The 22959-nt window shown below is 42.5% G+C and overlaps 4 protein-coding genes across 5 annotated transcripts; 2 read left to right on the top strand and 2 right to left on the bottom strand.

Annotated features, from left to right (window-relative positions):
• Positions 1-1067: 1067 nt before the first annotated feature.
• Positions 1068-11749, bottom strand: mcoln1a (mucolipin TRP cation channel 1a). The gene is made up of 14 exons (XM_029850653.1): positions 11596-11749; positions 9108-9370; positions 8688-8855; positions 8186-8342; positions 6643-6724; positions 6368-6464; positions 5738-5837; positions 4905-5011; positions 4660-4809; positions 4399-4500; positions 4007-4129; positions 3730-3936; positions 3521-3651; positions 1068-3221 (listed from the first exon to the last, which is right to left on the bottom strand). The coding sequence occupies exons 1-14, from the start codon at positions 11624-11626 to the stop codon at positions 3185-3187; spliced, it is 1755 nt and encodes a 584-aa protein (XP_029706513.1). The 5' UTR covers positions 11627-11749; the 3' UTR covers positions 1068-3184.
• A 905-nt stretch (positions 11750-12654) lies between these two features.
• Positions 12655-14190, bottom strand: trappc5 (trafficking protein particle complex subunit 5). Its single transcript, XM_003972076.3, has 3 exons — positions 14075-14190; positions 13626-13911; positions 12655-13081 (listed from the first exon to the last, which is right to left on the bottom strand). Exons 2-3 carry the CDS (start codon positions 13893-13895, stop codon positions 12785-12787), a joined length of 567 nt encoding a protein of 188 aa, XP_003972125.1. The 5' UTR covers positions 13896-13911; positions 14075-14190; the 3' UTR covers positions 12655-12784.
• A 317-nt stretch (positions 14191-14507) lies between these two features.
• pglyrp2 (peptidoglycan recognition protein 2) lies at positions 14508-22840 on the top strand. 2 transcript variants are annotated; one of them, XR_003891535.1, is made up of 5 exons: positions 14508-14827; positions 15078-15935; positions 16205-16415; positions 16795-17188; positions 22459-22840. XR_003891535.1 is itself a non-coding variant. In XM_029850654.1 (4 exons), exons 1-4 carry the CDS (start codon positions 14734-14736, stop codon positions 17093-17095), a joined length of 1464 nt encoding a protein of 487 aa, XP_029706514.1. In that variant the 5' UTR covers positions 14510-14733; the 3' UTR covers positions 17096-17569. The 2 variants fall into 2 exon arrangements, 1 of the variants encoding a protein (XP_029706514.1); XM_029850654.1 differs by lacking the exon at positions 22459-22840 and having other exon boundaries at positions 14510-14827; positions 16795-17569.
• Positions 17631-20865, top strand: LOC101068766 (lysozyme g-like). Its single transcript, XM_003972095.3, has 5 exons — positions 17631-18009; positions 19962-20036; positions 20148-20344; positions 20425-20569; positions 20643-20865. Exons 1-5 carry the CDS (start codon positions 18006-18008, stop codon positions 20777-20779), a joined length of 558 nt encoding a protein of 185 aa, XP_003972144.2. The 5' UTR covers positions 17631-18005; the 3' UTR covers positions 20780-20865.
• Positions 22841-22959: the final 119 nt, after the last annotated feature.

Below are 22959 nucleotides of genomic sequence, written 5' to 3' on the forward strand. Positions count from 1 at the left end.
TTTCTTAGACAGTTGATTCAGTGTGAGGAGAGTTTCTGTCATGTGCATTTTCTGAGTTTAGCACAGCGCCAACTTCCTCGTGCTACGAGACCACAATTGCCGTAACTTCCATTCTCCATCCCAACATTCAGCTGCAGCTGCAAAGCTCACAAAAGGAATCCGTGAAAGGGGACAAGAAACACAAAGCCTATTGCAGCTCAAAAGGAGAGGGGAATGAATGGGTCAAGGCATCTGACATGAGCTGGTAAAAGAAGGATCCAAAGCTCTGCGAGTGGGAGGAATGAAGGTTTACCAGAACTCTTTAACCACAGACTTGTCCATGCACACACTTCAGATCCATCCAATGGAGACGGAGAAAGTGTGTGTGAGTCACGTCTCAGCGTTACCTCCTCTCCCTGTGCTGTACAGGGTCCTGGCAGCTGTTTCATCAGCAGCATGTCAGCATTTCCACTCAGTAATGGGGCCCTGCACCAGAATAAGGGGGAAACCCTTAAACATCAAGTAAACTCAGCCTAGTAGCTCCAGAGAAACAAAGGATTTTTGCACTTGCGTGGCCAATAAATGTTACCGACCATCATGACAACTGAAAAAGCTACTTCATCCCCCGCATCCAATAAAGATTGCTTTATAATGTTGTTTCACAAGGGTGTGGCTCAGAATTTCAACAGAAGGCAGCACTAACTGAATTAGAATGGACTGATCGCCTATAAGGTGTTGGAGGGCTTTTAAAGCTACGTGTGTACTGCAGTCCGGACCCTCATCTGTCCAAACGCTGCTTAGCTGGGACATCTGTGCACACAGGACACACATCCTCATGGCTCATTATGTAAGACGAGAGCCTGCAGCAGCAGGCTTCCATTTTTCATGCGAGGCTTGTTGTAAATATAAAAAGCCTTGAACGTCAAGCGGTGAGTGAATGGTGCACGTTTCAGTTCAAGAGGAGATCAAGCTGGTGAACTGGAAGGAGCTAATGCACCATTAGCATCTTCTCAATCCACACTTCACTGTTATTTCTGCCGGGTCTCAACAGATATGGGCGGAATGACAATAAGCCTGAAAAATACAAATACGGATGGTGAGTTTAATATGTGGTAAAGAAAGCATGGGACCGTCAAACACTGAAATCATCACAGGCTGTGTGCTGAATTCTGCCGCCCATGCCCTTCCTCAAACAAACAGGAACCATCAAGCACCTCCGGAGAGGCCGCCAAACATGATCCATGACAACATTAGGTTAAGTGGGTTGAGGGTAGCAATGCTGTTAAATCATCTGCTGGGCCTGCGTCAGAGACTCAAGAACCAGGAAATGAGCTCAAGATTCTGGTGGGAGGCATTTCATCGTTGTCATGGTTAAAACATGCACAGCCTATGGTAGTTATCTGTTAAATCATACAGTTGTGATACAACGAGGTACAGTACATGTATTTCAAGACACATGAAGACATTTGAAATTCACTTTCTTAAATATGCATTGATATAATCAGATCATTAAAATACATCAAGGTGGTTGACAATTATTACATATTTATATACATTTCTAAAATGTACGTTCAAAAACACCGAGTCAGACCAGAACTTTTTAGTCTCACGGGCAAAAGACGTGGAAAAACAAACTGCTTAAAGTAATATAACTGAGAGATAATGCATCTAAAATGAGAAAAAACATTTTAAAGAGGAAAAATCACAATGAATGGTAAAACAATAGAGCTTCATTCAGGTTTTGTGGTACATAGGGTCCTCCTCTCCCAACGCTCACATTAGTAAGGAGCTAATTTTAGGTGGACAAATAAAATTTTCTTTAAAACGTTTCTCAAATGGTAACAAGAATATAAAAATAAGTCTTAATAAATCAAAGCACTTTTGTAAAACAAAGCAAAAGTAAAGAAGTCATGAAAAGAGTCTGGACCATCATGAAAGTTTAGAAGAGGTCTCCCATGTGGGCTATTAAAAGCTGGCAGGTCATTATTCCACCCAGCTGATGTAGTCATTGTGTTTTTAGCTTAGCCACCAAGTTCCAATTTAAAAAAAAGAGAAAGTACATAAAACATTCAAGTATCAACTATGATCCAACTGTTGAAAGTAGAATCATTTTTAGGTTAAGGCTACAGGTAAGTTTGGGCATTTACATATTAACCTGTTTGAAACACTTTACGTATTTGTTTTCCTCTAAGCATTTATGGAGATCCCTTAACTATTGTGCGTTCGGTAGAAAGGGAAGAAAAAAGGGCCTTAAAAGGGCACTTTCACATCATTTGTAGTCTGAGACCCTCAATGTGTTGATCATTACTCAAACACATGCAACACAAGACACAGGAAAAATAATAAAGATAATAAATAAAGGGAAGACCGAATAATATTTCTTTGCATGCACTTTTCAAGCTACAAGAAGCCTAAAATTAAAAAAAACTAGGGTTGAGCAGGATAAGGACATCCTGACTATAGGAAATGCCTCTGAATGGTTCACGTGACCGGTACTGTAAGGGCAACATATGTTGCCGTACTTCTCAAGACTGCATCCTTTTCTGGGGAGATTAAAATACAAAACCCTGAATATCGCAGTGTACATGTGAAAATGTGTCACAACTGCAGCTTTTAATGGCTGCTCCTGTAAGATGGGGCCACACCTACCACTTAAACCACCATTGTAGTGACAAAACATAGGACGCAGGACGTTTCCTTCCTGAACTTTACTTGGCCAAAAGCTCCTTCTCCGCCCCCTGGTGGAGAGTCCTCTCTTCACTCTGGTGTTCTTCGTTCTGGGGTAGATTTTCATTCACATCCATGTCACATTAGAAGAGAAAGAACTGGTGTGAGGTGGTGTTATATACACATTGAGGCAAACACCCATTCATTAAGAACTACCTATAGCTACAAAATACTTTTAAATGAAGGGGGGAAACATAAAAAAACAAAGTAATCTTTTTGTGGTTTTAACAGTACTGCGGGTGCATCAGATAAACCTAATAGACTAAAAAAAGAGAGATGAGCCCAAGTCATCCATGATGAGGACCGCAGCAGCCAGCAATTTCTTCTTCATTGACCGAAGCAGAGGGGAAAATGACAAGCGTTTGTAACGCGCACTCTTTCTCCAGTGTGTGTCAGGCTGATGAATGACAGCCCGCCAGGGTCCTCCGGTGTAGCCCCGTGGGTAAGAGGGGGCGCAGCGAGGTCACCGACGCCCTCCTCAGTTCACAAGAAGGACGTCCTCATATGTTGTTGTTCTAATAAGAAATAAAAGAGTCAAATAAAAGGCAACAATTTATACACTTGCTTTCTAACGTCATAATAGTGACACTCAGATAAACAGGTTTTGAATCCTTGCTAGAAAATTGCTAAAACACTCAATGAAAAAAATGGCTGGTTTCATCAAAATTCCAGGAATGGATGTTATAGAAATATAATCAGATAATTATAATATATATTATATATAATCAGACATTTCAACTGTCACTTTCTTTGCTTTGCTGCTGCTGTTTAATATTGATTAATCACGCCTTACTTCCCCAATATACTTCCTCACCTGTCGCAGCAGCAGAAGAAGGAGCACGGAGAGGTCTCCATAGCACGGAACTTCCCAGAGCTGGGAGCGTCCGTGCACTCTGCTATAAAGGCGTGTAGGTCTGTGATGTGGATGGGCTCCTGTGTTTGTTGCTGTGATGGGGGCAAAAAAGGCTCTTATGGTCAAAAACATGGAAACACAACCAGGTTTGAGCCAGAAGCCTTTTCTACCTTGATGGTCTCGTAGGCTCCCGTGATGAGGGCGATGAAGAGTGACAGCACCATGTAGATGAAGAGGGAGATGAAGGTGTACAGGTACACTTGACTGAACAGCCACACCAGCGTGCTGCTCTCCTGCAGCCCGGAGAATGTCACGAACATGTCGTCGCCATTGATGAGGGAGAACAGACACTCCGACACCATGGACAGAGAGCGGAACTGAGGGGGAACAAGAACCACTTCAGGATGTCTGCCTCCACAAAAATAAATCAGCTGATTGTGGATCCACCTTGACGTGGTACGGTCCCAGGACGATCCAGCCACAGAAGCAGTAGCCCAGATAAATGACGGCCACGCAGCAGCAGAACCGAATGACGTTAGGAAAAGCTGCTCGGAGAGTCACAATCAGGATCTGTGGGAAGAGGCGAGAGTGGACCAAAGCAGATGTTAGCACCTGGCGATCTGTGAGGGAACGCAGTGCTGACAGTCAAGCGGTCTGTCAGTGACAAATCTTTGTCTTTTCATATCTTCAGGCATTATTACGTGAACCAGGTGTGAGTTTGTGGTGACCTTCGACCTCCACATTTGAATGGTTGAAATCTGAGCAGTGACTTTTAAAAATCGATTGATTGAGTTTGCATTTATTTTTGTCACATATCAAATCTGGTGTGCATCACTTACATTGTACTTCTGGAAGAATGTGAGGTAACGGATGACCCCCACCCACACCAGGAGTGTGGAGGTCCCCAACAGGATGCCACACAGGTCATATGAGGACATATTCTGTCAGGAAGGAAAGAACGTTACTCGACGGTGACTCTGCATGACAACTACAGATTTAATGATTGACTCCTCAGTTGACAAATATCATGCAAAGGCTTCTGGTATTCAGTTATTATAGGACAGAAACTTTCAAATATATCATTATTTGAGGTGACACACCTTTGATTCAATGCCAATTTTGATGATGCTGCCAGTTATGGTGAGGATGTCACTGATGATGAGGAGGATGTACCAGCCATTAATAAACTCGAACCGGTCGGCCCAGGACACTTTTCGGTCCAGGTTCTCCTTGAAGAAGTCCACGTACTCCTAAAGAAGCACACAGCGGCAGGAGGTGGCGTCATCTTTGATGAAAAACGACAGCAAAAAAGCGGCTTCATTACTGTCCTCCTGTGTTTGCACACCTGTTGTAGCACAATCCCTCTCAGTATGGAGCGTCCACACAGCACCAGAGACAGCAAGCACACCAGAGCCACGGCCACGTCGAACGTGACGCGCGTGTAACTCTGAGCTGAAGGTAGGAAAGAAAAGGCAGAAGCGGCTTGTGATCATTACAGCACGGATGGATGGATGGATGGATGGATGGAAGGATAAATGGATGGATGGATGGATGAGGGAGGGGGGGGAGGGAGGGAGGGAGGGAGGGAAGGATGGATGGATGGAGGGAGGGATGGATAAATGGAGGGAGGGAGGGAGGGATGGAAGGAGGGGCGGATGGATGGATGGATGGATGGATGGGTGGGGTGGATGGATGGAGGGATGGATGGATAAATGGATGGATGGATGGAGGGAGGGGGGGTGGAGGGATGGGTGAGTGGGTGGATGGATGGAGGGATGGATGGATGGGTGGATGGATGGATGGAGGGATGGATGGATAAATGGATGGATGGATGGAGGGAGGGGGGGTGGAGGGATGGGTGGGTGGGTGGATGGATGGATGGATGGATGGAGGGATGGATAGGTGGATGGATGGAGGGATGGATGGGTGATGGATGGATGGATGGATGATGGATGGGTGGGTGGATGGATGGATGGATGAATGGATGGAGGGAGGGGGGGTGGATGGATGGGGGGGTGGATGGATGGATGGATGGATTAATGGGTGGATGGATGGAGGGAGGGGGGGTGGAGGGATGGATGGATGGATGGATGGATGGGTGGATGGATGGAGGGATGGATGGATGATGGATGGATGGATGATGGGTGGATGGAGGGATGGATGGGTGGAGGGCCTCACCTTGTCCAGAGACACTCGGGTCTTTACACTCTTTGATGGTCGCCCGGCTTTCTAACCTGATCTTCACCTTCCCACTATGAGCTTTGTTGTCCATGATTATCTGGAAGACAAAGACAACGTAAATGTAGAATCGGCCCATATGTGTCAGATTGTAAATCCCTTTGAATCTATTAGATTTGCCGGGGTCGAGACTAATGTTGAGAAGTCTATTGACTTTGATAACATGTCAAGCTCACACAGCTGCATTCAAAGTCTAAACGTTAAGATCTAAAAGTTAGTTAAGGGAATGAATTAGTGATAATTGCTGCATAGAATATTGGATGACATATTTGATTGGGTGAATGGAAAAAACCTATTTGATTTAAACCATTAAAAACATGTCAACCAAATTGTCCTATAGTTATCAGATATATTAGCTTAATCAAGAAATCATTGTAGTTAGTTAAATTTTATTCTTTCTTTATTGGTTAAGGTTCACTGAAACTACATCCAATATTTACCTCAGATGCAGACTATTAATGATGCACCACATTCAAAAGTGTACACACACACACAGACACACACACAGACACACACACACAGACACACACACAGACAGACAGACAGACAGACAGACACAGAGTTGCTCACCGTTATATAAAAAGTGTAGCAGTCTGGAATCTCACTGTTGATGATTGTCTGTAAATTGATGGCCTTCAGCTGGAAATCTATGGTAATGTTAATGAACCTGTAGAGAGAAAATGGGTTATTAACCGAGATGTCAAGCACAGTCGTCTGTGTTCGCGGACTGAACCACGAGCGCAGGCGCTCAGCAGTGACGAGCAGCTGTTTTAATGCTACCGTCATTGATATTGAGATAAATCCAGTCGGTGGATGATGGAGGAAATTGAAAAATGGAGCTTTACTTGTGAAACTTGACTGTAAAGTTCTTGTAGCTGTTTGCGAGTTGAACCGGAGGGACGGCCATCGGCGTCACACCGATGCAGTCTGTAAACACAGGAGAGCAGAAGCAAAACACATCGTTTAAATCATTTCTAATCTGTTCATGATTCGAATAAATAAAAAAAACGTGCACACAGAGAAAAAAACAACTCATAGGTGCAGGAGACAGCAAAGGTTTGGGCGACCGTCCAAGTTAGTGCTCGATAGCGCCATCCTTTGGCCGGTATCACAGCTTCTAAAGGCTTTCTGTAGCTGCCAAGAGTGTTTCAGTCGCTGTTTGAGGGATTTGCCAACACCCTCGCCACCAAAGTCTTCCGGTGCTGTGAGATTCCTGGGTCATCCTGCAGGAACTGAAAGTATGTCCACGGATTGTTAAGGATGTTTAGGTCAGGAAACTATGAGGGCCGTGGTGAAACCTTCAGCTTGTGCCTCCTGAGGTGGTCCATCCTGGATTTTGAAGTGTTTTATTTAGACGATCCTATTGTCTTTTGTTTGCTTGCAGGATTTGGTTTTCCCCTTTCGTCCCTCTGAAATGCTCTGGTGTCGATGGCTGCAACACGACGCCAAAACAAGATGGATCCACCCTCATGTTTAGCTGGTGGACGGGTGCACTCTTCACAAAATTATTTGCACTTTGTTCTCCAAACATACCTTTGCTCTCTGCAGCCAAAAGGTTCTATTTTAACCTAATTTTTTGACCAGACACATTAAAAAAAACCCAACAACTTCAGATTTGTTGGTTTGCAAACTTCTGCTGCTGAATTTTGCCGAGTAGAAGCAGGAAAACACTTTTTGTGGGCATGAAAAACAAGTCATTTTCAGAGTTCTCGGCAATATAGAGGGCGCCATGGATGCTGATCATTGGGGGAAGATTAGAGGAGTCTGGGTTTTAACGAAGCTTTGAAACTTGCTTTAACCTTTCCTAATGATGACTGTGAACACACCATGACCTTAACAAGCGAGCGAAGCTCTGACACCTTGGAAAAGTTAGAGAGCTCAAATCTCCTGAGGTTCCTACCATCCTTAACGGTACACATCAACAGATCATTTGAACCAGAGGAACCCAAACCTTTGCACACTTCTCTACGCATGTCATATTTGTAATACAATAACTGAATTTAAAATGTGAGGCTGTTTCCCTTTGTTGAAACTTCCTCCAAATTTGGTCAAAACGTAACACAAAAACAGGAGGAAGTGGAACAGTAAAGATAAATAATACCTAAAATATGAAGAATAAAAGATGCAAACTTACTTTTACATTACAGATACAAATACAATTAGGAGTTAGGATTCATGCTAAATGGTGTGTAAGTATTTAGTGTTAAGTATTACTAGTATTACAAGTATTTAGTGTGGTAGTAGCATCTATTAATATAAAGAATGTCCCTTAAGATTCCCAGTATAATCACACCATCTAATGGCAAATCAGAAATCCAGGAACAGTAAATGAACAACAGCCCGTAGTAACGGTAATGATGTCCACCCATCACACCACAGTTAATGTACCTGTGATGATGTGTGGGTCGATGTTAAAGGTGTCGTTGGCTGGGTCAATCCTTCCCCTCTTGTAGTACTGCTGACACAGCGAGAGGGCGCTACCATTCACACCTACGTCGTAGACGTACGCGTAGCATCCCACTGTGGTCTCTGGCAAGGCCAAATACTGGTGGAGAGAATGACAAATAACCAACAGTGACATTATCCTCTTGTTCGGACAGTTTCCCTGACAGTGAAGGTAAAGAGGTGCTAATGAATGCCTGCGCAATATCATTGTGATTCGAATACAGTAGTTACAAATATCCTAAAGGTGGGTTCCAGCTATCAGGGTACTTAATCATTCACATTTACTTTATCATCTTAATTCAGACTGGATCACAATGCACGCTCCAAAAAAATTGAAGTTAGGGTTCAGTGGGACCGTTTTCTGTATATGAATCAATGGACAATTACTCTTAATCAAACACAGGAACCAAAACTGGTGGTTTCCGTTCATTGACCTCTTACGCACCTGATCTACAGCGTAGAAAATGTGCTCGTAAACGTCGTTCTGGGTATAAACGGCAAAGGAGGCGTCCGAGGACTCGTCATAGTCTTTGAGAAAAAGGTGCTTGAAAGTCATAGTGTTCTCCTCCTTGAAGGTCACCACTACCTGGTTGCTGAGGCCGAACATCACCAACTGCAGCAAAGGAGGGAGGCTTTAATTATTTAGGAGGAAGTGAGGATTACAGAAGTGTGCCAACATTTGTACTCTGGTAAAGAGAAGCTGAGAACCCAGTACAATCGTCCCTAAATACACCTATTCAGTAACTTATTGCTACTGGTCTTTATAGGTGAACTGCATCAAAACTTAGATCAGAACATGGAGTAAATGTTTCACAAATGCAGACCCAAAAATGAAGGACCAGTTTAGCCGGAACATGTTACTTACCTGAGCCGTGACAATAATGATCTTCAGCAGTTGCAGGATCAGCTTGTAAGGTTTGCGGCCTTTGGCGTAATATTTATCGCAAGGGCTCATGAAGAAATACTTTAACTTCCTGCGCAGACATTCTTCTTCCTGATGCGACCCCAACCAATGAGGCGTCGTCATCGAATTCAAGCAACTGTCGCTGTGGCCGCTGTCATATTTGCTGCTCGGTTGGTCGCCGTCCCCGCTGAAGCCGTACTGAGCCTCAGGGCGGGGTAGGCCTCCTGGGTGGAGAACAAGAGTGTAAGGCCAGAGAAAACAATAAAAAAATGACGTGAAACAGCTTCATTTAGCCACAAACATGGAAAATAATTGAGCCAATGGGATCAATTGTGCAGTTGGGATCTAAAGTGACTTAGTGGGGCTCCTTTTAAAGCTTTGCTCCACCTTCTTCCTCATGAACAGCCGCTTGATTAACACTTTTTTACCGATACCACTGACTTCCGTAGAAGGATCTCAAAAATAATTTGACCCATGACAAGAGTCTGCAGTACGTTTTTGAGTCACTGCTGAAATCTGCACTGTCACTCAATTCACTGGCAGTTGGAGAAGAGAGGCAGATTCTTGAGATGATTGTGTAAGAACTGAGCCATAGAAAGTCATAGAAGTATGTCCAGACTTCCAGATCTGACTATCCTGCCGCCAGCAAGGAATACTTGACAGCCTGACATGTATTGTAGAAATACACATGGAATGATGGAAGATAAGTTGCTACATAAAAAACAATTCTTTAAAATTTGTCACACTTTAACAGAATAAATAACACGGAATGGTTAATGGTTGCATTTGTCCCTAAATGTGTTTTTAGGAAGAAGGCATCAATCCCTAACCCTAACCCTAACCCTAACCCTCACAAAAACTTCACCAACAAAGACAAGTAATCCATTTTGGTACTTTTGGCTGGTCATATTTGGCAACTTTCCAAAAAAATATGGTTTAGTTCAGATGTTTTAAAAAGCTTTGAGAATCTATACATACATTTTAAAAAGCTTTGTTTATGCATCTTAGGTTGTCAATAAAGTCCAATTCAGGCAGATATTGCTGTAATAAAAGAAGGGAAAGAATGCACTGCTGTTTGAGCAATAATCCAAGAGCAAATCACCTGATTAGTAGAGTTGACTGGCAGAAATGAGAAGTGAGACAGGAGAAAGGCACTAAGGTCCGCCAGCATTGCGAGTGAGAATAAACTTAAGAACAAAACCCAAAATATGTCAAACAGGACTGGAAGGCCTGGCAATGAGTGCTGCAGAAACCAAATCATGAAACATCTGTAGGTCATCATATAAATCCCACTGGTTAGATTAACCACTGCTTTTTATTTCATATTAGAAAATTTGCTCAAAGCATTAATCCAGCTAATTACCTACTTCTGCTTGTCAATGTGCAGTAAAAGTAAGTCAATGTTACTGGCAGTTGTGTTGCTGGAAAACAGTCAATGAGTATTTTTCAGCCTTTGCGGGTCAAATCATAAAATAGCTGCCCTTGAAAAATATGTGCTTGTGTGACAGGACAGTAATGGAGAGCATTTGAGGAAGGAACAGGCATGCATTTGCATGCTTTGGTGACACATTTGACAAGAAAACACAACACACATTTACTTATCAGAAGAGTGTGTCAATTGCCAGATAGAAATCAGACAAAGACAAGTGGCGGCAGACATCCGACTTTACTGCTAAGTTTGACACAAACCGACTTAATCTTAAAAATAATCTGGCTCTTCAGGTTCATTGTCGTGTGCGGAGCAGTGGCAGAAAATCCAATGCTGTAGCATGTCTGCCAATCAATGTCCTGCTTCGACAAACTGGTATCAGTGTGACAATCTATCTAGCAACACAGTATGCACCAGGGCCAGCTGGAGTTTGTGGAGCCTACTGGAACCTATAACTTCTCAAAAACTACAAAATGCGTGAATTATCTTGAGTCAAAAATAATTCACATATAAACTGTATATTTATGTACCAGCACAGATTAGTGGTAGGCAGAGTATTTTGCACTATTGCCTCGCAGCAAGAAGGTCATGGGTTCTATTCTCAGCAACAAGGGGCCTCTGTTTGGAGTTAGTTTGCTTTTTTTTTGGCCGACAGTAAAATTCCAAAACGTAAGTGAAAGCTTTCACAGCTCTACTGGCCAATTTCCTAACAAAGATTTCACGGTTGCACAAATGGTGCTTCAAAAGGACTCCAAAGACCGAGACTCCACACAATGCGCAGTCGCACCTTTTTAAATAAGGGTTTTGTATGACAGAATTTCTGGTGTTCTAAACAGCAATAACAGGTAAAGATAATAAAGGGCTGTAGATGCAATAAATGACAGTCGAGAAGAAGCTGACCGGAATGTTTTGAGTGTCGCGCCAGCAGCGGTTATCGAAAACATATAGTATCAAAACAAACAGAAAAATGAAGCTGTGTGAATGAGCAGAGAGCAATTTCATAGAGAGAAAATACGTTACCCGGGGACACTTCCGGTCCGGTCGCTGCCATGTAATGACTTTCAGATTATAGAAAGTGTAAGCTACAATTCTCAACCTGTTAAATGTTTTCACTGAGAAAGCGATGAAATAACTGGGCCGAGCTTCTTTACTGATGTTTAGCTTCCTCTTAGATCATGTGACCACCATGTGACTATGTCACGTGACGGTGTCTCCACGGGACTCTTTTCCCGCGTTGTTCGATTGTTTTTGACCTATCTATCTATCTATCTATCTATCTATCTATCTATCTATCTATCTATCTATCTATCTATCTATCTATCTAAACTGAATGTGTCTGTCTGTCTATTTGCTCCTCAGACTTGCTCTTGAAAACACATATATTGTACTTGGAAATGAGTACATCATCCATCCATCTTTCCCAATAAGGGTGTAATTATTGTAACTTTTTTTTTTTTTTTTTACAATGATTCATACTGTCATCAATTCTTAGAGGTTTCTGATATACTGTCAAGTCTGTAGAAAATATCTGAAAAGTGTGATTTTTAAATTTCATTTTCATGAAAACAACTACAGGCCTTAAAGTAAGGCCTACATCAATAAAACAAGATTTATTTTGCAGTTTTGTGACTGTAGTGGGTCATTGATTGTAAAAATCCAGATTTAGTCAGCAATCTGCATGTATAAACCCAGTGTTATAAAGGCTTTATATACACCAGTTAAACTACTGTAGAAACTGTTCTGTGGTGGCTTGATATAATTTGTAGACAATCAGGTGTGTGAGTTGAGTGTATGGCTGAAGAGAATACAATTATGCACAACACTTAATTGTAGCCCCAATAACCCAGGGTTGGCATATTTGCTCTAACTAATCATCCTACCTCTGGAATGTCTTATTTGCACATCTTATTTGCACCTTATTTTTTTCTTCACACTGTCCGACACTCCTCCTGTACATAATTTTAATTTCTGTATATACTGTACAATGTACATAGCAATGTACATAATATGCCCGTTAGAAACCTTACTGAAGTGTACATAAATGTAATGTCACATTTTAACCGAATCTTGTAAATAATGGAAGAATAGATCTATTGGTGTTTATTGTAATTATTGACAATTTATTTCCACTACAAATTATTATAATCGCTATTCAAGAACACAGATGAGTTGAAAATACAATAACACACGGTGAAACATTTCTGGTGCTTTATCGACCTTCCAATGCTTTGTCTCTAGTGATCACTGACTCATTGAATTTGATCATGAGTGTAGTGCCCTTGTGCCAGTGGACAGTGACCTTGGCAGGGAAGCCGCTGTGGGTGAGGATAGCCTCCACAATTCCTCCAGTGAAGGCCGCACAGTTCAAGGTGCTGTTCTCTTTAGGAACAGAGATAAACATGTTTACCAGCGGCTCCTTTTCAATAATGTAGTAGGTCTTATCATCGTCATTAGCCTGCTCGAGTTTGTCCGCCTCTTTGCCAAACAGGGCTTTCCAGATGGAAACCTGTGAAGCAGAGTTAACAGTAAATAAGATTTAATTTCATGCTATATTAAAGCTCATTAAAATTAATTCTTCAACAAATTAAAATTGTGGAAATTAAAAAGAGTTCGTTTTTCTTAGAAATGTCTCCTAGATTTTTCTATTTATAAAGAAAATTCACATTCCAACTCAAAAGGTATATACTGTGTGTGTGTGCGTGTATGCATGTGTGTGTATACACATTCATATACACTGCAAATATACTCTGGCTACATTGTTAATTCTATGTGGATTGAAATATCAATCTAATTATTTAAATAAAAGGTATAGTTTCCTCTTTTTGGGTTAGTTGATGATGTTTTTGGCCAAATGTTTTACTAATAACAGAAATTATGTGTTTAACATTTTAGATCCAGTCAATGGAATGCTGAAAATGCTCTGAGATTATCATAATTAGCTTTTGCAAAAATAATTCTAAAAATATGTCGGAAAAAGGGAATTAATCGAACAAATAATCAGCAGAACTGATCGTAGACTATTCGGATTTCTATTAGTCCGTTCAGCCTACCTTAATAAACAACAGTATATTCAGCACTTTCGTCTCCCTCTTCCCGTTCTTCTCCCTCAGCACCAGCACGTCCAGCAGACTGGCTCCCACTCGCTGTCCCAGTTCGGCCAGACGATTCTGTAGTTCGGTCACCGAGTACACCCGGCTCTGGCAGTACTGCACAACTTCCGAGAACAGCAGGGCGAATGCACTCACACTCACCTCCGTTTTAGGTCTACTCAGAGGCCGCTCCAAAATAGCCGATTTGCCTCTGGTGAAGCGAGTCTCCATTGTTAATGAACAGGAGCTGGAGCGATACAGAGAAACGGGAAACAGAACGCTAAGGTCAGCGGGCTAATGCTGACTAGAAACACAAACAGCACAAATATTAATGATCACGTGTAAGCAATATTTTTCAAATCCTCTAACTGTCATAAAAAGGCCATTTAAACCACAACATAGCCACTTACCCAGATTATCCTCTGGTACAGTATTTTATTTAACTTCCGGTTTTGACGAGACGTCATTCTTGTCACGTGATTCTCCAGTTATTTTTCTTCTTCTTCTTCTTCTTTGTCGTCTTCTTCTGTGAATTTCGAGCAGTACTTGTTTAATGTTACTAAATTGTTCTGCACAATCCGCCACATCTGATTTTAAAGGATTCATCCCTACACGTCATCAACCTAAAAACAGGAACAGTTTATCTTTCTGCAACTTTAATTAATATCTTTGTAATGACTGTTTGCGAGATCACAGATGATTGAACTTTATTGCGAAAAAGCAGATTAACACGTGGCACAGGATGGTAAACATTGATCAGGAATCTGCCTCTTTCGCTTCGTGTTAATGAAAAACCTTGCACAATGAAATGAAAAACAAGTGCACAAGTACGTCATCTTTTATGTCTTTTATGTTAATCATTCTTCACATATTTAGTTGTTTGCGTGACACACTTGAACTTAATGTAGGTTAAATCAATATTTGAGGGTACAAACAGGACTCTTGACTTTTGGGACATAGCAGCAGACTCATGTCCATACACATAACTGTGTCTTCACTTTTGGCTGCTGGAACAATTTCCTCCCAAGTAACTCCTTTTTTTTGTTTTATTGTACCATAAGTGCTTCGTATGGCAACAGCGAAATGCAACATGATTTTATTTGGACGGCAGTGTCTACTTCTGGCTTTGTCTTTGTTCTTTGCTGTTCACAGTAGGCCAGCTGGTGAGTATTCTTTAAAGATACGTAAACCATTAGGCTTTAATACTTCATTGGATTAAATAGAGGGAAAACACTTTTGACCATAGGGGACATTTTCTTTGTACCTGACTGGATCAGTTGAGGGTTACTAATAACCTAATGATCTCACTCATTTGTAATGTAATTTTTTTTTTTTTAAAAAGAAAAAACCCCCAAAACATTAGTTTATTCATCTGACCTTACTGTGATCCTTCCTACTTCTTCTCTCTGCCAGTAACAAACTCTCCGCGTAACATGGAGAGATTCATCCAAGCAGTCAAGCAGGTTGAAGATTCCAACCCAGGTCTGTCTCCCCTGGCTCTTGTCAGGGCTTTGCGGAGGACTGCGGGTCATGACAACGAGATGACCATCCATTTCTTGGGCTCTTCGTACAATCTCAGTGTCGATGAGGTCCTGGACACAGCCATACTCAACACCTCATCCTTTAGTTTTTTTGACAAGGCCATTCACCATATTGTGACAAATTCTGGGGAGGAAAGAGGGGTGGTCCTCACGCCCGATGGCACCACAGTGGCTCTTTCCCCCTTGCTCCTTGGAATCGAATCAGGATTGAAAGCTAGGATGGATGGCGCACCACCTGCTGGGATCTTTCCCCTCACCTTAGGCAGGAGGCTAGGATTATCCTTCCTCAGCCTCCAAGACATCCCACCCTCTTATCGCCTTGGGCCGGATGGTTGTTGGGACAACGTAGAGCACCCCAGGGTGTTTAAACTCTCTCAGCCGGCCACTCTGGTGACTGATGCTATTATTAATGGAGGCATGGATGGACTTATACTAGGAATGGGCCTCAGTAACAATTCATCAGACCATCAAGCTCTCAGTGAGATTTTAAAAGGCTACTATAGTTTTACTTTATACGAAGGCCAAGGTCTCGATGTGGTAAACAGTCATATCAGTCCAAGGCGAAGGGAAGTTTCCAAGTCCATTCTGGAACCACTTGATCTTCACAGTTTAGTAATGGCCACACTCACACTCGTTTGGAAGTTGGAGAAAACAGAATGGATTGCTCTGGACAATGCCGTGGGGGAGGCCGTGAAAGATGGATTGCAAGCATTTATGCATAAATACTGGGGTGAGCTATAAAAATATAGTATCCGTTAGTGCTGATTTAAAAAGAATAACAATTTTGCTGCGGAGAAGGTTGGAAATAATTTCGGCAGAAATCAAATATGGGTGCATTTGGTGCCCTCTAGTGGAGAATATATTTTTTATATCGCAACTCGACCTTGAAGTTTTAAAATCAGTCCTTTCCTTATCTTTGAATTCTAGGAGAAAATGTTGATCTAAAGTATTTCCTGCAGTGATTTTATTAAGAGATTTATTTCTCCATTGGGTCCTCAGACTGCCCTTCGATCATCCCTCGTTGTCAGTGGGGGGCAGAAGCCCACCGAGGTACACCGATGCCATTGTCTCTGCCCCTCCCGTTCCTCTATGTTCACCACACATATGAGCCATCGTCGCCATGTTTGTCCTTCCCAAACTGCTCTCACGACATGCGGTCCATGCAGCGTTTCCACCAGGATGATCGTGGCTGGAACGACATTGGTTACAGGTATTGTTGGAAACACAGGTGTCAAGTCAGTGAAAGACAATGGACTCAACAGAACTTCTATAACAGTGTAAAAAAAAAAGAAAGAAAAGATGGAGGATATGACAGCTTACCATAGAGACAGAGTTATCTCCATCACCTCCTTCATCATCGGTGCTCTTCACATACATTTCTCATTTACAAATTCGTTGTTAATCCTTAATAACAGTGTTAAACCCGTGTTAAAATGGCAAATGCTGTTCCATAGCATTCATACGTGCTCCAACATGTCAATTCGTCAAGTCCAGCCTCTGTACTCAGAATAGATTTGATGTTTTCTCAGATATTTTCATTGAGTTCTTTTATTTTGTACTGTATTGGACATCACAATCTGTGTTCTCAGCTTCGTGGTTGGCTCCGATGGATACATCTATGAAGGCAGAGGTTGGAACACCCTTGGCTCACACACCAGAGGCCACAATAGTTTAGGATATGGCGTATCGATCATCGGGAATTACACCGCCACTCTGCCGTCTCGGCATGCCATGGACCTGCTTCGCCACCGTCTAGTCCGCTGTGCAATAAGCAGGGGAGGATTGACTCCCAACTTCACCATCCACGGACACCGGCAGGTGGTGAACACCAGCTGTCCCGGAGATGCCTTCTTCTCAGAAATACAAAGCTGGGAGCACTTCGGCTATTGATTTGAACCCGTGATTTTAGTGAAATATTTTTCATCACATCAGTATTTTGAATGAGTTAAATGAGTTAACCCTGCAGAGTGCGGACTCAGAGAGGTAATCATGAAAGCATGTGAGTCTCTGCAAACACATGTATGATAGTAGTGTTGATGTGACACCTTTTCATTTTTTTAAATTTTTTTATTTCAATTATGGGTCAGACAGTATTGGAATAGTCCAACTATCTTTTGAATGTGTCAAATAAGTATAGAAATCCAGCTTGACTTGAGTTGCTGCTTTAAGAGTGAATGTTTTCTTTTATGAACGGTCCCAGACCATAATTTCCAAACCCCAGAAAAGTCCTAACACAGGAACCAACCTTAACTGCGCTGTGATAGGTTTCTCTATATAGTAAAACTATAACTAAAGAGATCTTTGTACCTTTTGAGTAAAGAACGGTGAAGAACCGTACACCATTTTGAATACTCTGTTGAATCTGTCCCCAAATCCTCAAAATAATAGTAGAAGATCCCTTTTTGGGTCTAAATATCAAGTCTTATTACCTTTTCTTGATGGCTTCATTACCTTCAGAGTGGGGAGGGTTAGGGTTAGGGTTAGGGTTATGCACATATGCACATATGAGCAACGGTTGGGTGGGTCTAAAGTTGAAAATGTATCTCCTGTACACACATTCTGAAACTCCATTTATGGCTATCAAGGGGAGACAGATAGCGGTTTCATATACTCGATGTTATTTGCTTTCACTTCGCTGAAGGGTGGTTTTTCAGATAAACGGCTCCCATAGAAAAAAAGGATGATGGAAACTCAAAATGAAATCGAAAGTAACCAGTGCTATAAATGTGGCATCCTGCATGAGAGGACCACAAAGAACCGCACGGTCTGAAGAGGACAACAAGGAGAGGAAACCGCAAAGATGCGTGAGGATTTTACTTGCTCTTTTCTTGTCAATGGTCTGTTTATACTTTCACATCTGTCAAGGGTGCTCACATTTTTTCAACATGCGAACTACTTACAAAATGACCAAGTCAAAATGATCTACCCACCACAAAAATGCGAAACATCTAATTATTTTAAAATGTATTGAGGATTGTTTGTATGTTGATGTACCTTGCATAACCGAATGAGCCAATACAAAAAACACATAATAATTAACTATTAACATCATTTTGTAATTGCTTGAGTTTACTTTGATGACTTGCACTGAATTTCATCAGGCAGGGATGCATAGTCCAGACAGTAGCTGCTGACAGCCAGTCTCAAGCACACTTCCAAATGTACATCAGTCATGGTGGAAGTATTTGGACTTAATAATCTTCATGTACTTTATAATCTTCAACGCACTTCGAAAATGACATCGTGGAAAAAAAAGTCCACCTCCCATTCCGTATGAAAGTGGTCCGCTCCCTCATTTTGATGACCATAAGCTTCAGCGATGGCTTAAAATCAGAGGTAATTCGCTGAGTAGCTTAGCGCTTAGCGCCGTTGTTTGCGCATGCGCGGCGACCTAACGGTAGTGGTGGGCAAGTGAAGCTTGATGAAGCACTGAGGCTTTCCTCACAATTGTGCCGAACAAGATTCAAAGCTTCAAGACTTCAGTGATGGTGACATCTGGTGGACAACTGAAGCCATAGCAACCTCTAAAGAGCACGACTGAAGCACTGGCACTGTTTCAAACCCATGACACCAATAAAAGTTCATTGTATATATGGGATGCACAGATACTTGCATGCAGCTTTCCGCAGCATAGGATATAAAGTCTTTCGTGCCACCCAGTACTTCAAGAGATCCTCAGCTCTTGTCAGAATTTGTTGTTTCAAATATCTATGACACAGACTGTAAGACAATGAATGAGTAAAAAAAACTGATGTTTCAACACAACATCTACAATAATTAGACACACACATACATATATACAGTATATATACGTATATATTTAGCTTACTGTCAGGATCTCAGTGTTGACAGGGTCATGATTGTCATCATGCCGAGCACGCAAGCGTCTCAGCATAGATGATGTGTTGTTGCCGTAAGACAACTCTTGTGTGCATTGCAAACACCGCACTTACAAGCAATTGTAATTTTGAGACCCATTTAAAAACTAAAAATACAATTCAATTATGGAAACATAAAATGTATGCTATGAACTGCATTATACCTTATTTGGTGCTATGACATCAAAATGATCCCAAACTTTAGAACGTCACTTATTGGTGGTACTCGCCAAGAAACTTGCCAAAATACTCTAACTCTAACTCTAACTCTCACTCTCCAAATCTCTATCTCCTCACAACCCAACAATTTTGAAGCATAATAATGCATCTCATATACTCAAATCTGTCATTGGCTCAGAATGTACTGAAACGCCATGAGCCAATGACACGCACGGAAAGACTGAGCCAATGAAAGGCTTCGAAACATTTTGAAGCAATAAAGCGAAACAGCGAGCTTCAGACGTCATCGGTCACGTGACACCAGTGTTTTGATACAAGCTCCGACACAGCGTTTCGAATCACTCTGCTTCAGGAAGAGTGACACGAGCTCCAAAGACTTGGTATCATTTGCCCATCAAGACCTAAAGGTCAAAATTCAGTTGCCATCTGACTGGTTGCCCTGTATATAAATCAAGTGACGGGATGAATGATAGGCTGATATTTTTTAATGTCACGCCGCGATCGACCGGAAGATCGCGATCGACGTAATGAGCACCCCTGACATCTGTTATCTGCCTCCTCTGTGCCTTTGTTTACTGGTAGAAACCTAAAGTACTCTCTCACTGCAACCACTGCCTCTGAAAGACTGCTTGAAAAGATGGGGTAGCTTCTTTGTATTCCACTTTACAAACTGACAATATCTGAATGAACCCTTGTAGCTTACGGAAACATAATGAGCATAGAAACAAGCGGTGCCTCCGCTACGACGGCTGCGGGGGACAGACTTGGGCCAGGTAAGCGAATATTACCCGATTAGCTTAGAAAAGCATGTAAAGTTCCTTTTACATCATTCCTGAACCAGATTGTAAAAACTCAAATCTCACTCTGTGCTATTTCTGCCAAAGGCATACAAGGCTCGCGCGAAATGGCAAGGATTGACTTGGAGAGAATGAAAAAGTACAAGAGCATTATCAGACAAGCTGGACAGAAGTGTGATGTAGATCCAGCTCTCATTGCTGGCATCATCTCCAGAGAGTCCAGGGCTGGAAATCAGCTGGTTAATGGCCGGGGAGATCACGGCAGGGCCTTTGGACTGATGCAGGTAGGATCAAACGCTGCTGCTTCATTTGTGTCTCCTAAGAAAAGCTTCACCTTCATTCATTGTTGATCTGGTTTCTGCAGATTGATCCCCAAAATAGTGGAATTACACCAGTTGGAAGTTGGGACAGTGTGGAACACCTGATCCAGGCCACCAAAATCCTGCTCTCTTTCATCGACGTGATCAAGAACAAATTTCCCAGCTGGAATGCAAACCAGCATCTGAAAGGTTTGTTGACCGACTGACACAAATCTCCGCTCCTGACCGTTTCCTGCCTCCTCATGTGTGATCATCTCTGCAGGAGCTATAGCCGCCTACAACATGGGTGATCAAAATGTCCGCTCCTATGAAACCGTTGATGCCGCCACAACTGGGCGGGATTACTCCAACGATGTCGTTGCCAGAGCTCAGTGGTACAAGCGCAACATGAGCTTTTAAGCCAGGAAGGTGTCCGGAGTCACAGACGAAGCAGCTCGACTGCTCCACCAAAGCCAAATAAAAGGCATCTAACCTTAACAAACGCACTCTTGGTGTGGGTCTTTGTCTTCAATTTGACTTCAGTCATTTTACATCCTGAATATTTGATCAGGACACGCTCAGAATTATTGTTATTTTTTAATCTTTGCCATTAAACGTCCCCCCAAAGACAAAAAATTGAAAACAAGAGGACAGGACCACCAGTATAGATGTTTATTTTCATCCTGAACGGATTGAATTCACAATAAAAGGTTATTAACGTTACCCAGCGTAATACAGAATCAGATGTTCAGAAACTATTTAATGATTTTCAAGCAAAAACATGAAAGAAGTTTTTAAAATTCCAACAAAACACAACAGAAATGTACAAAAACAGCCAAATAGGACAATGATAACAACTTTGTTGCACTCCTTAATTTAGTGATTGTAGTTATTTTGTTCAAACCATCCAGGCTGAATAAATAGGTCAAATTGCTCTCCTCGCCACAAATGTCATCATCGTGACGCACATTTACTTTGTGGAAAACTGTACCAAACACTTAGACCGACCAACTTTTCGCGGGCGGCCTAAAGTCCCCCTACTGGGCACCGGCATGAGCCTGGGAGCAGGTGCAGAGGTCGAATGAATCCGCCTCACGAGTTAGCAGGTTTTTAATGTCCCCCGATGTGACCCGGGCGGTGGAAGAAGCTTGAACATGAACTAAACTGGTAGATCTGAGGGGGAAAACCTGAAATACTGTAACGGATTTAGTTCTAAGCTGCAGACAATATGCGACCACGTGGGTTCAATGGTGTCTGGCGCCGTTGGCAGAGCTCAGCGGTGCAGCACGGGCTCACGTTTGCACGGAACCAAAGCTAAAGTCAGATGTGGCCTCTCCGCTCAGCGCCTCATCAGTCGTATCACAACTCCCTTTCTCTGCCGTTGTCATGGTGATGCTGCAGGGGGCCAAACAAGAAGCCCCCCCACCACCACCAGGGTTTCTCCACTCTTCATGTCAAAGGTAACCAGCCACGCAGCTTTAAATGGACCTGGTCTCCATGGCGATGACCCAGTAACCGTCCTGGCGATATGGCAGAACGCTGGGATGTCAGAGTCCAGCGTAGGCGCAGTGGTGGTGCCGCAGCTCGTCTCTGCGCAGGAAAGCGTGGAGGCAGCGAGGACACCGGTGAGCGCGGTCGTCCCTGTGCTTACGGCTGTGGGTGATGAGGTTGGAGCTCTGGCTGAACGCTCTCCCACACACGTGACACACGTGGGGCTTCTCCCCTGGTGCACAATAAATGTCATCATCTTTAAATGTGCGTCTTGTGTCCTCTGGAGTAGATTATTTTGTTGTCCTCTTGCAGTAAAGTGGGGACAAGTCAATTACCACGTAGCATTTTACAAGTGTTTTTAAGTTTGGACAGAGTGGAGACATTTGGCAGCTAAGTGTTAGCATTAGCCTCGACACGGTCAGAGGCAGGCGATTCGCGGTGGCGTGGACGTACCTGTGTGGATGAAGGTGTGCTTCTTCATGTCAGACTTCTGGTGGAAGCTCTTGCCGCAGTACTGGCAGGGGTAGGGCCGCGTGTCCGAGTGTATCAGCAGGTGAGTGAGTGTGTGTGTGTGTGTGTGTGTCATATCACACGGAGGACTCAGAGAGGTAATCATGAAAGCATGTGAGTCTCTGCAAACACATGTATGATAGTAAATAGTGTTGATGTGACACATTTTCATGTTTTTTCTTTCATTTTTATTTCAATTATGGGTCAGACAGTATTGGAATAGTCCAACTATCTTTTAAATGTGTCAAACAAGTATAGAAATCCAGCTTGACTTGAGTTGCTGCTTTAAGAGTGAATGTTTTCTTTTATGAACGGTCCCAGACCATAATTTCCAAACCCCAGAAAAGTCCTAACACAGGAACCAACCTTAACTGTGCTGTGACAGGTTTCTCTATATAGTAAAACTATAACTAAAGAGATCTTTGTACCTTTTGAGTAAAGAACGGTGAAGAACCGTACACCATTTTGAATACTCTGTTGAATCTGTCCCCAAATCCTCAAAATAATAGTAGAAGATCCCTTTTTGGGCCTAAATATCAAATCTAATTACCTATTCTTGATGGCTTTATTACCTTCAGAGTGGGGAGGGTGTACATATG

The sequence above is a fragment of the Takifugu rubripes genome, chromosome 17, assembly GCF_901000725.2.
Source record: "Takifugu rubripes chromosome 17, fTakRub1.2, whole genome shotgun sequence".
Taxonomy (NCBI): Eukaryota; Metazoa; Chordata; class Actinopteri; order Tetraodontiformes; family Tetraodontidae; genus Takifugu; species Takifugu rubripes.

Bases quoted from the DNA above. Each gene is read 5' to 3' on its own strand.
- mcoln1a (XM_029850653.1), bottom strand. From the start codon at position 11,626: ATGGCAGCGACCGGACCGGAAGTGTCCCCGG. The intron at 6,725-8,185 runs GTACATTAACTG...CTGTGTTTACAG, and splicing joins CGACCCACACATCATCACAG to ACTGCATCGGTGTGACGCCG. The intron at 4,501-4,659 runs GTGTGTCACCTC...CCTTCCTGACAG, and splicing joins AAATTGGCATTGAATCAAAG to AATATGTCCTCATATGACCT.
- trappc5 (XM_003972076.3), bottom strand. From the start codon at position 13,895: ATGGAGACTCGCTTCACCAGAGGCAAATCGGCTATTTTGGAGCGGCCT. The intron at 13,082-13,625 runs GTAGGCTGAACG...TCTGCTTCACAG, and splicing joins ATATACTGTTGTTTATTAAG to GTTTCCATCTGGAAAGCCCT.
- pglyrp2 (XM_029850654.1), top strand. From the start codon at position 14,734: ATGGCAACAGCGAAATGCAACATGATTTTATTTGGACGGCAGTGTCTA. The intron at 14,828-15,077 runs GTGAGTATTCTT...TCTCTCTGCCAG, and splicing joins TGTTCACAGTAGGCCAGCTG to TAACAAACTCTCCGCGTAAC. The intron at 15,936-16,204 runs GTGAGCTATAAA...TTGGGTCCTCAG, and splicing joins ATTTATGCATAAATACTGGG to ACTGCCCTTCGATCATCCCT.
- LOC101068766 (XM_003972095.3), top strand. The intron at 20,037-20,147 runs GTAAGCGAATAT...TTTCTGCCAAAG, and splicing joins GGGGGACAGACTTGGGCCAG to GCATACAAGGCTCGCGCGAA. The intron at 20,570-20,642 runs GTTTGTTGACCG...TCATCTCTGCAG, and splicing joins TGCAAACCAGCATCTGAAAG to GAGCTATAGCCGCCTACAAC.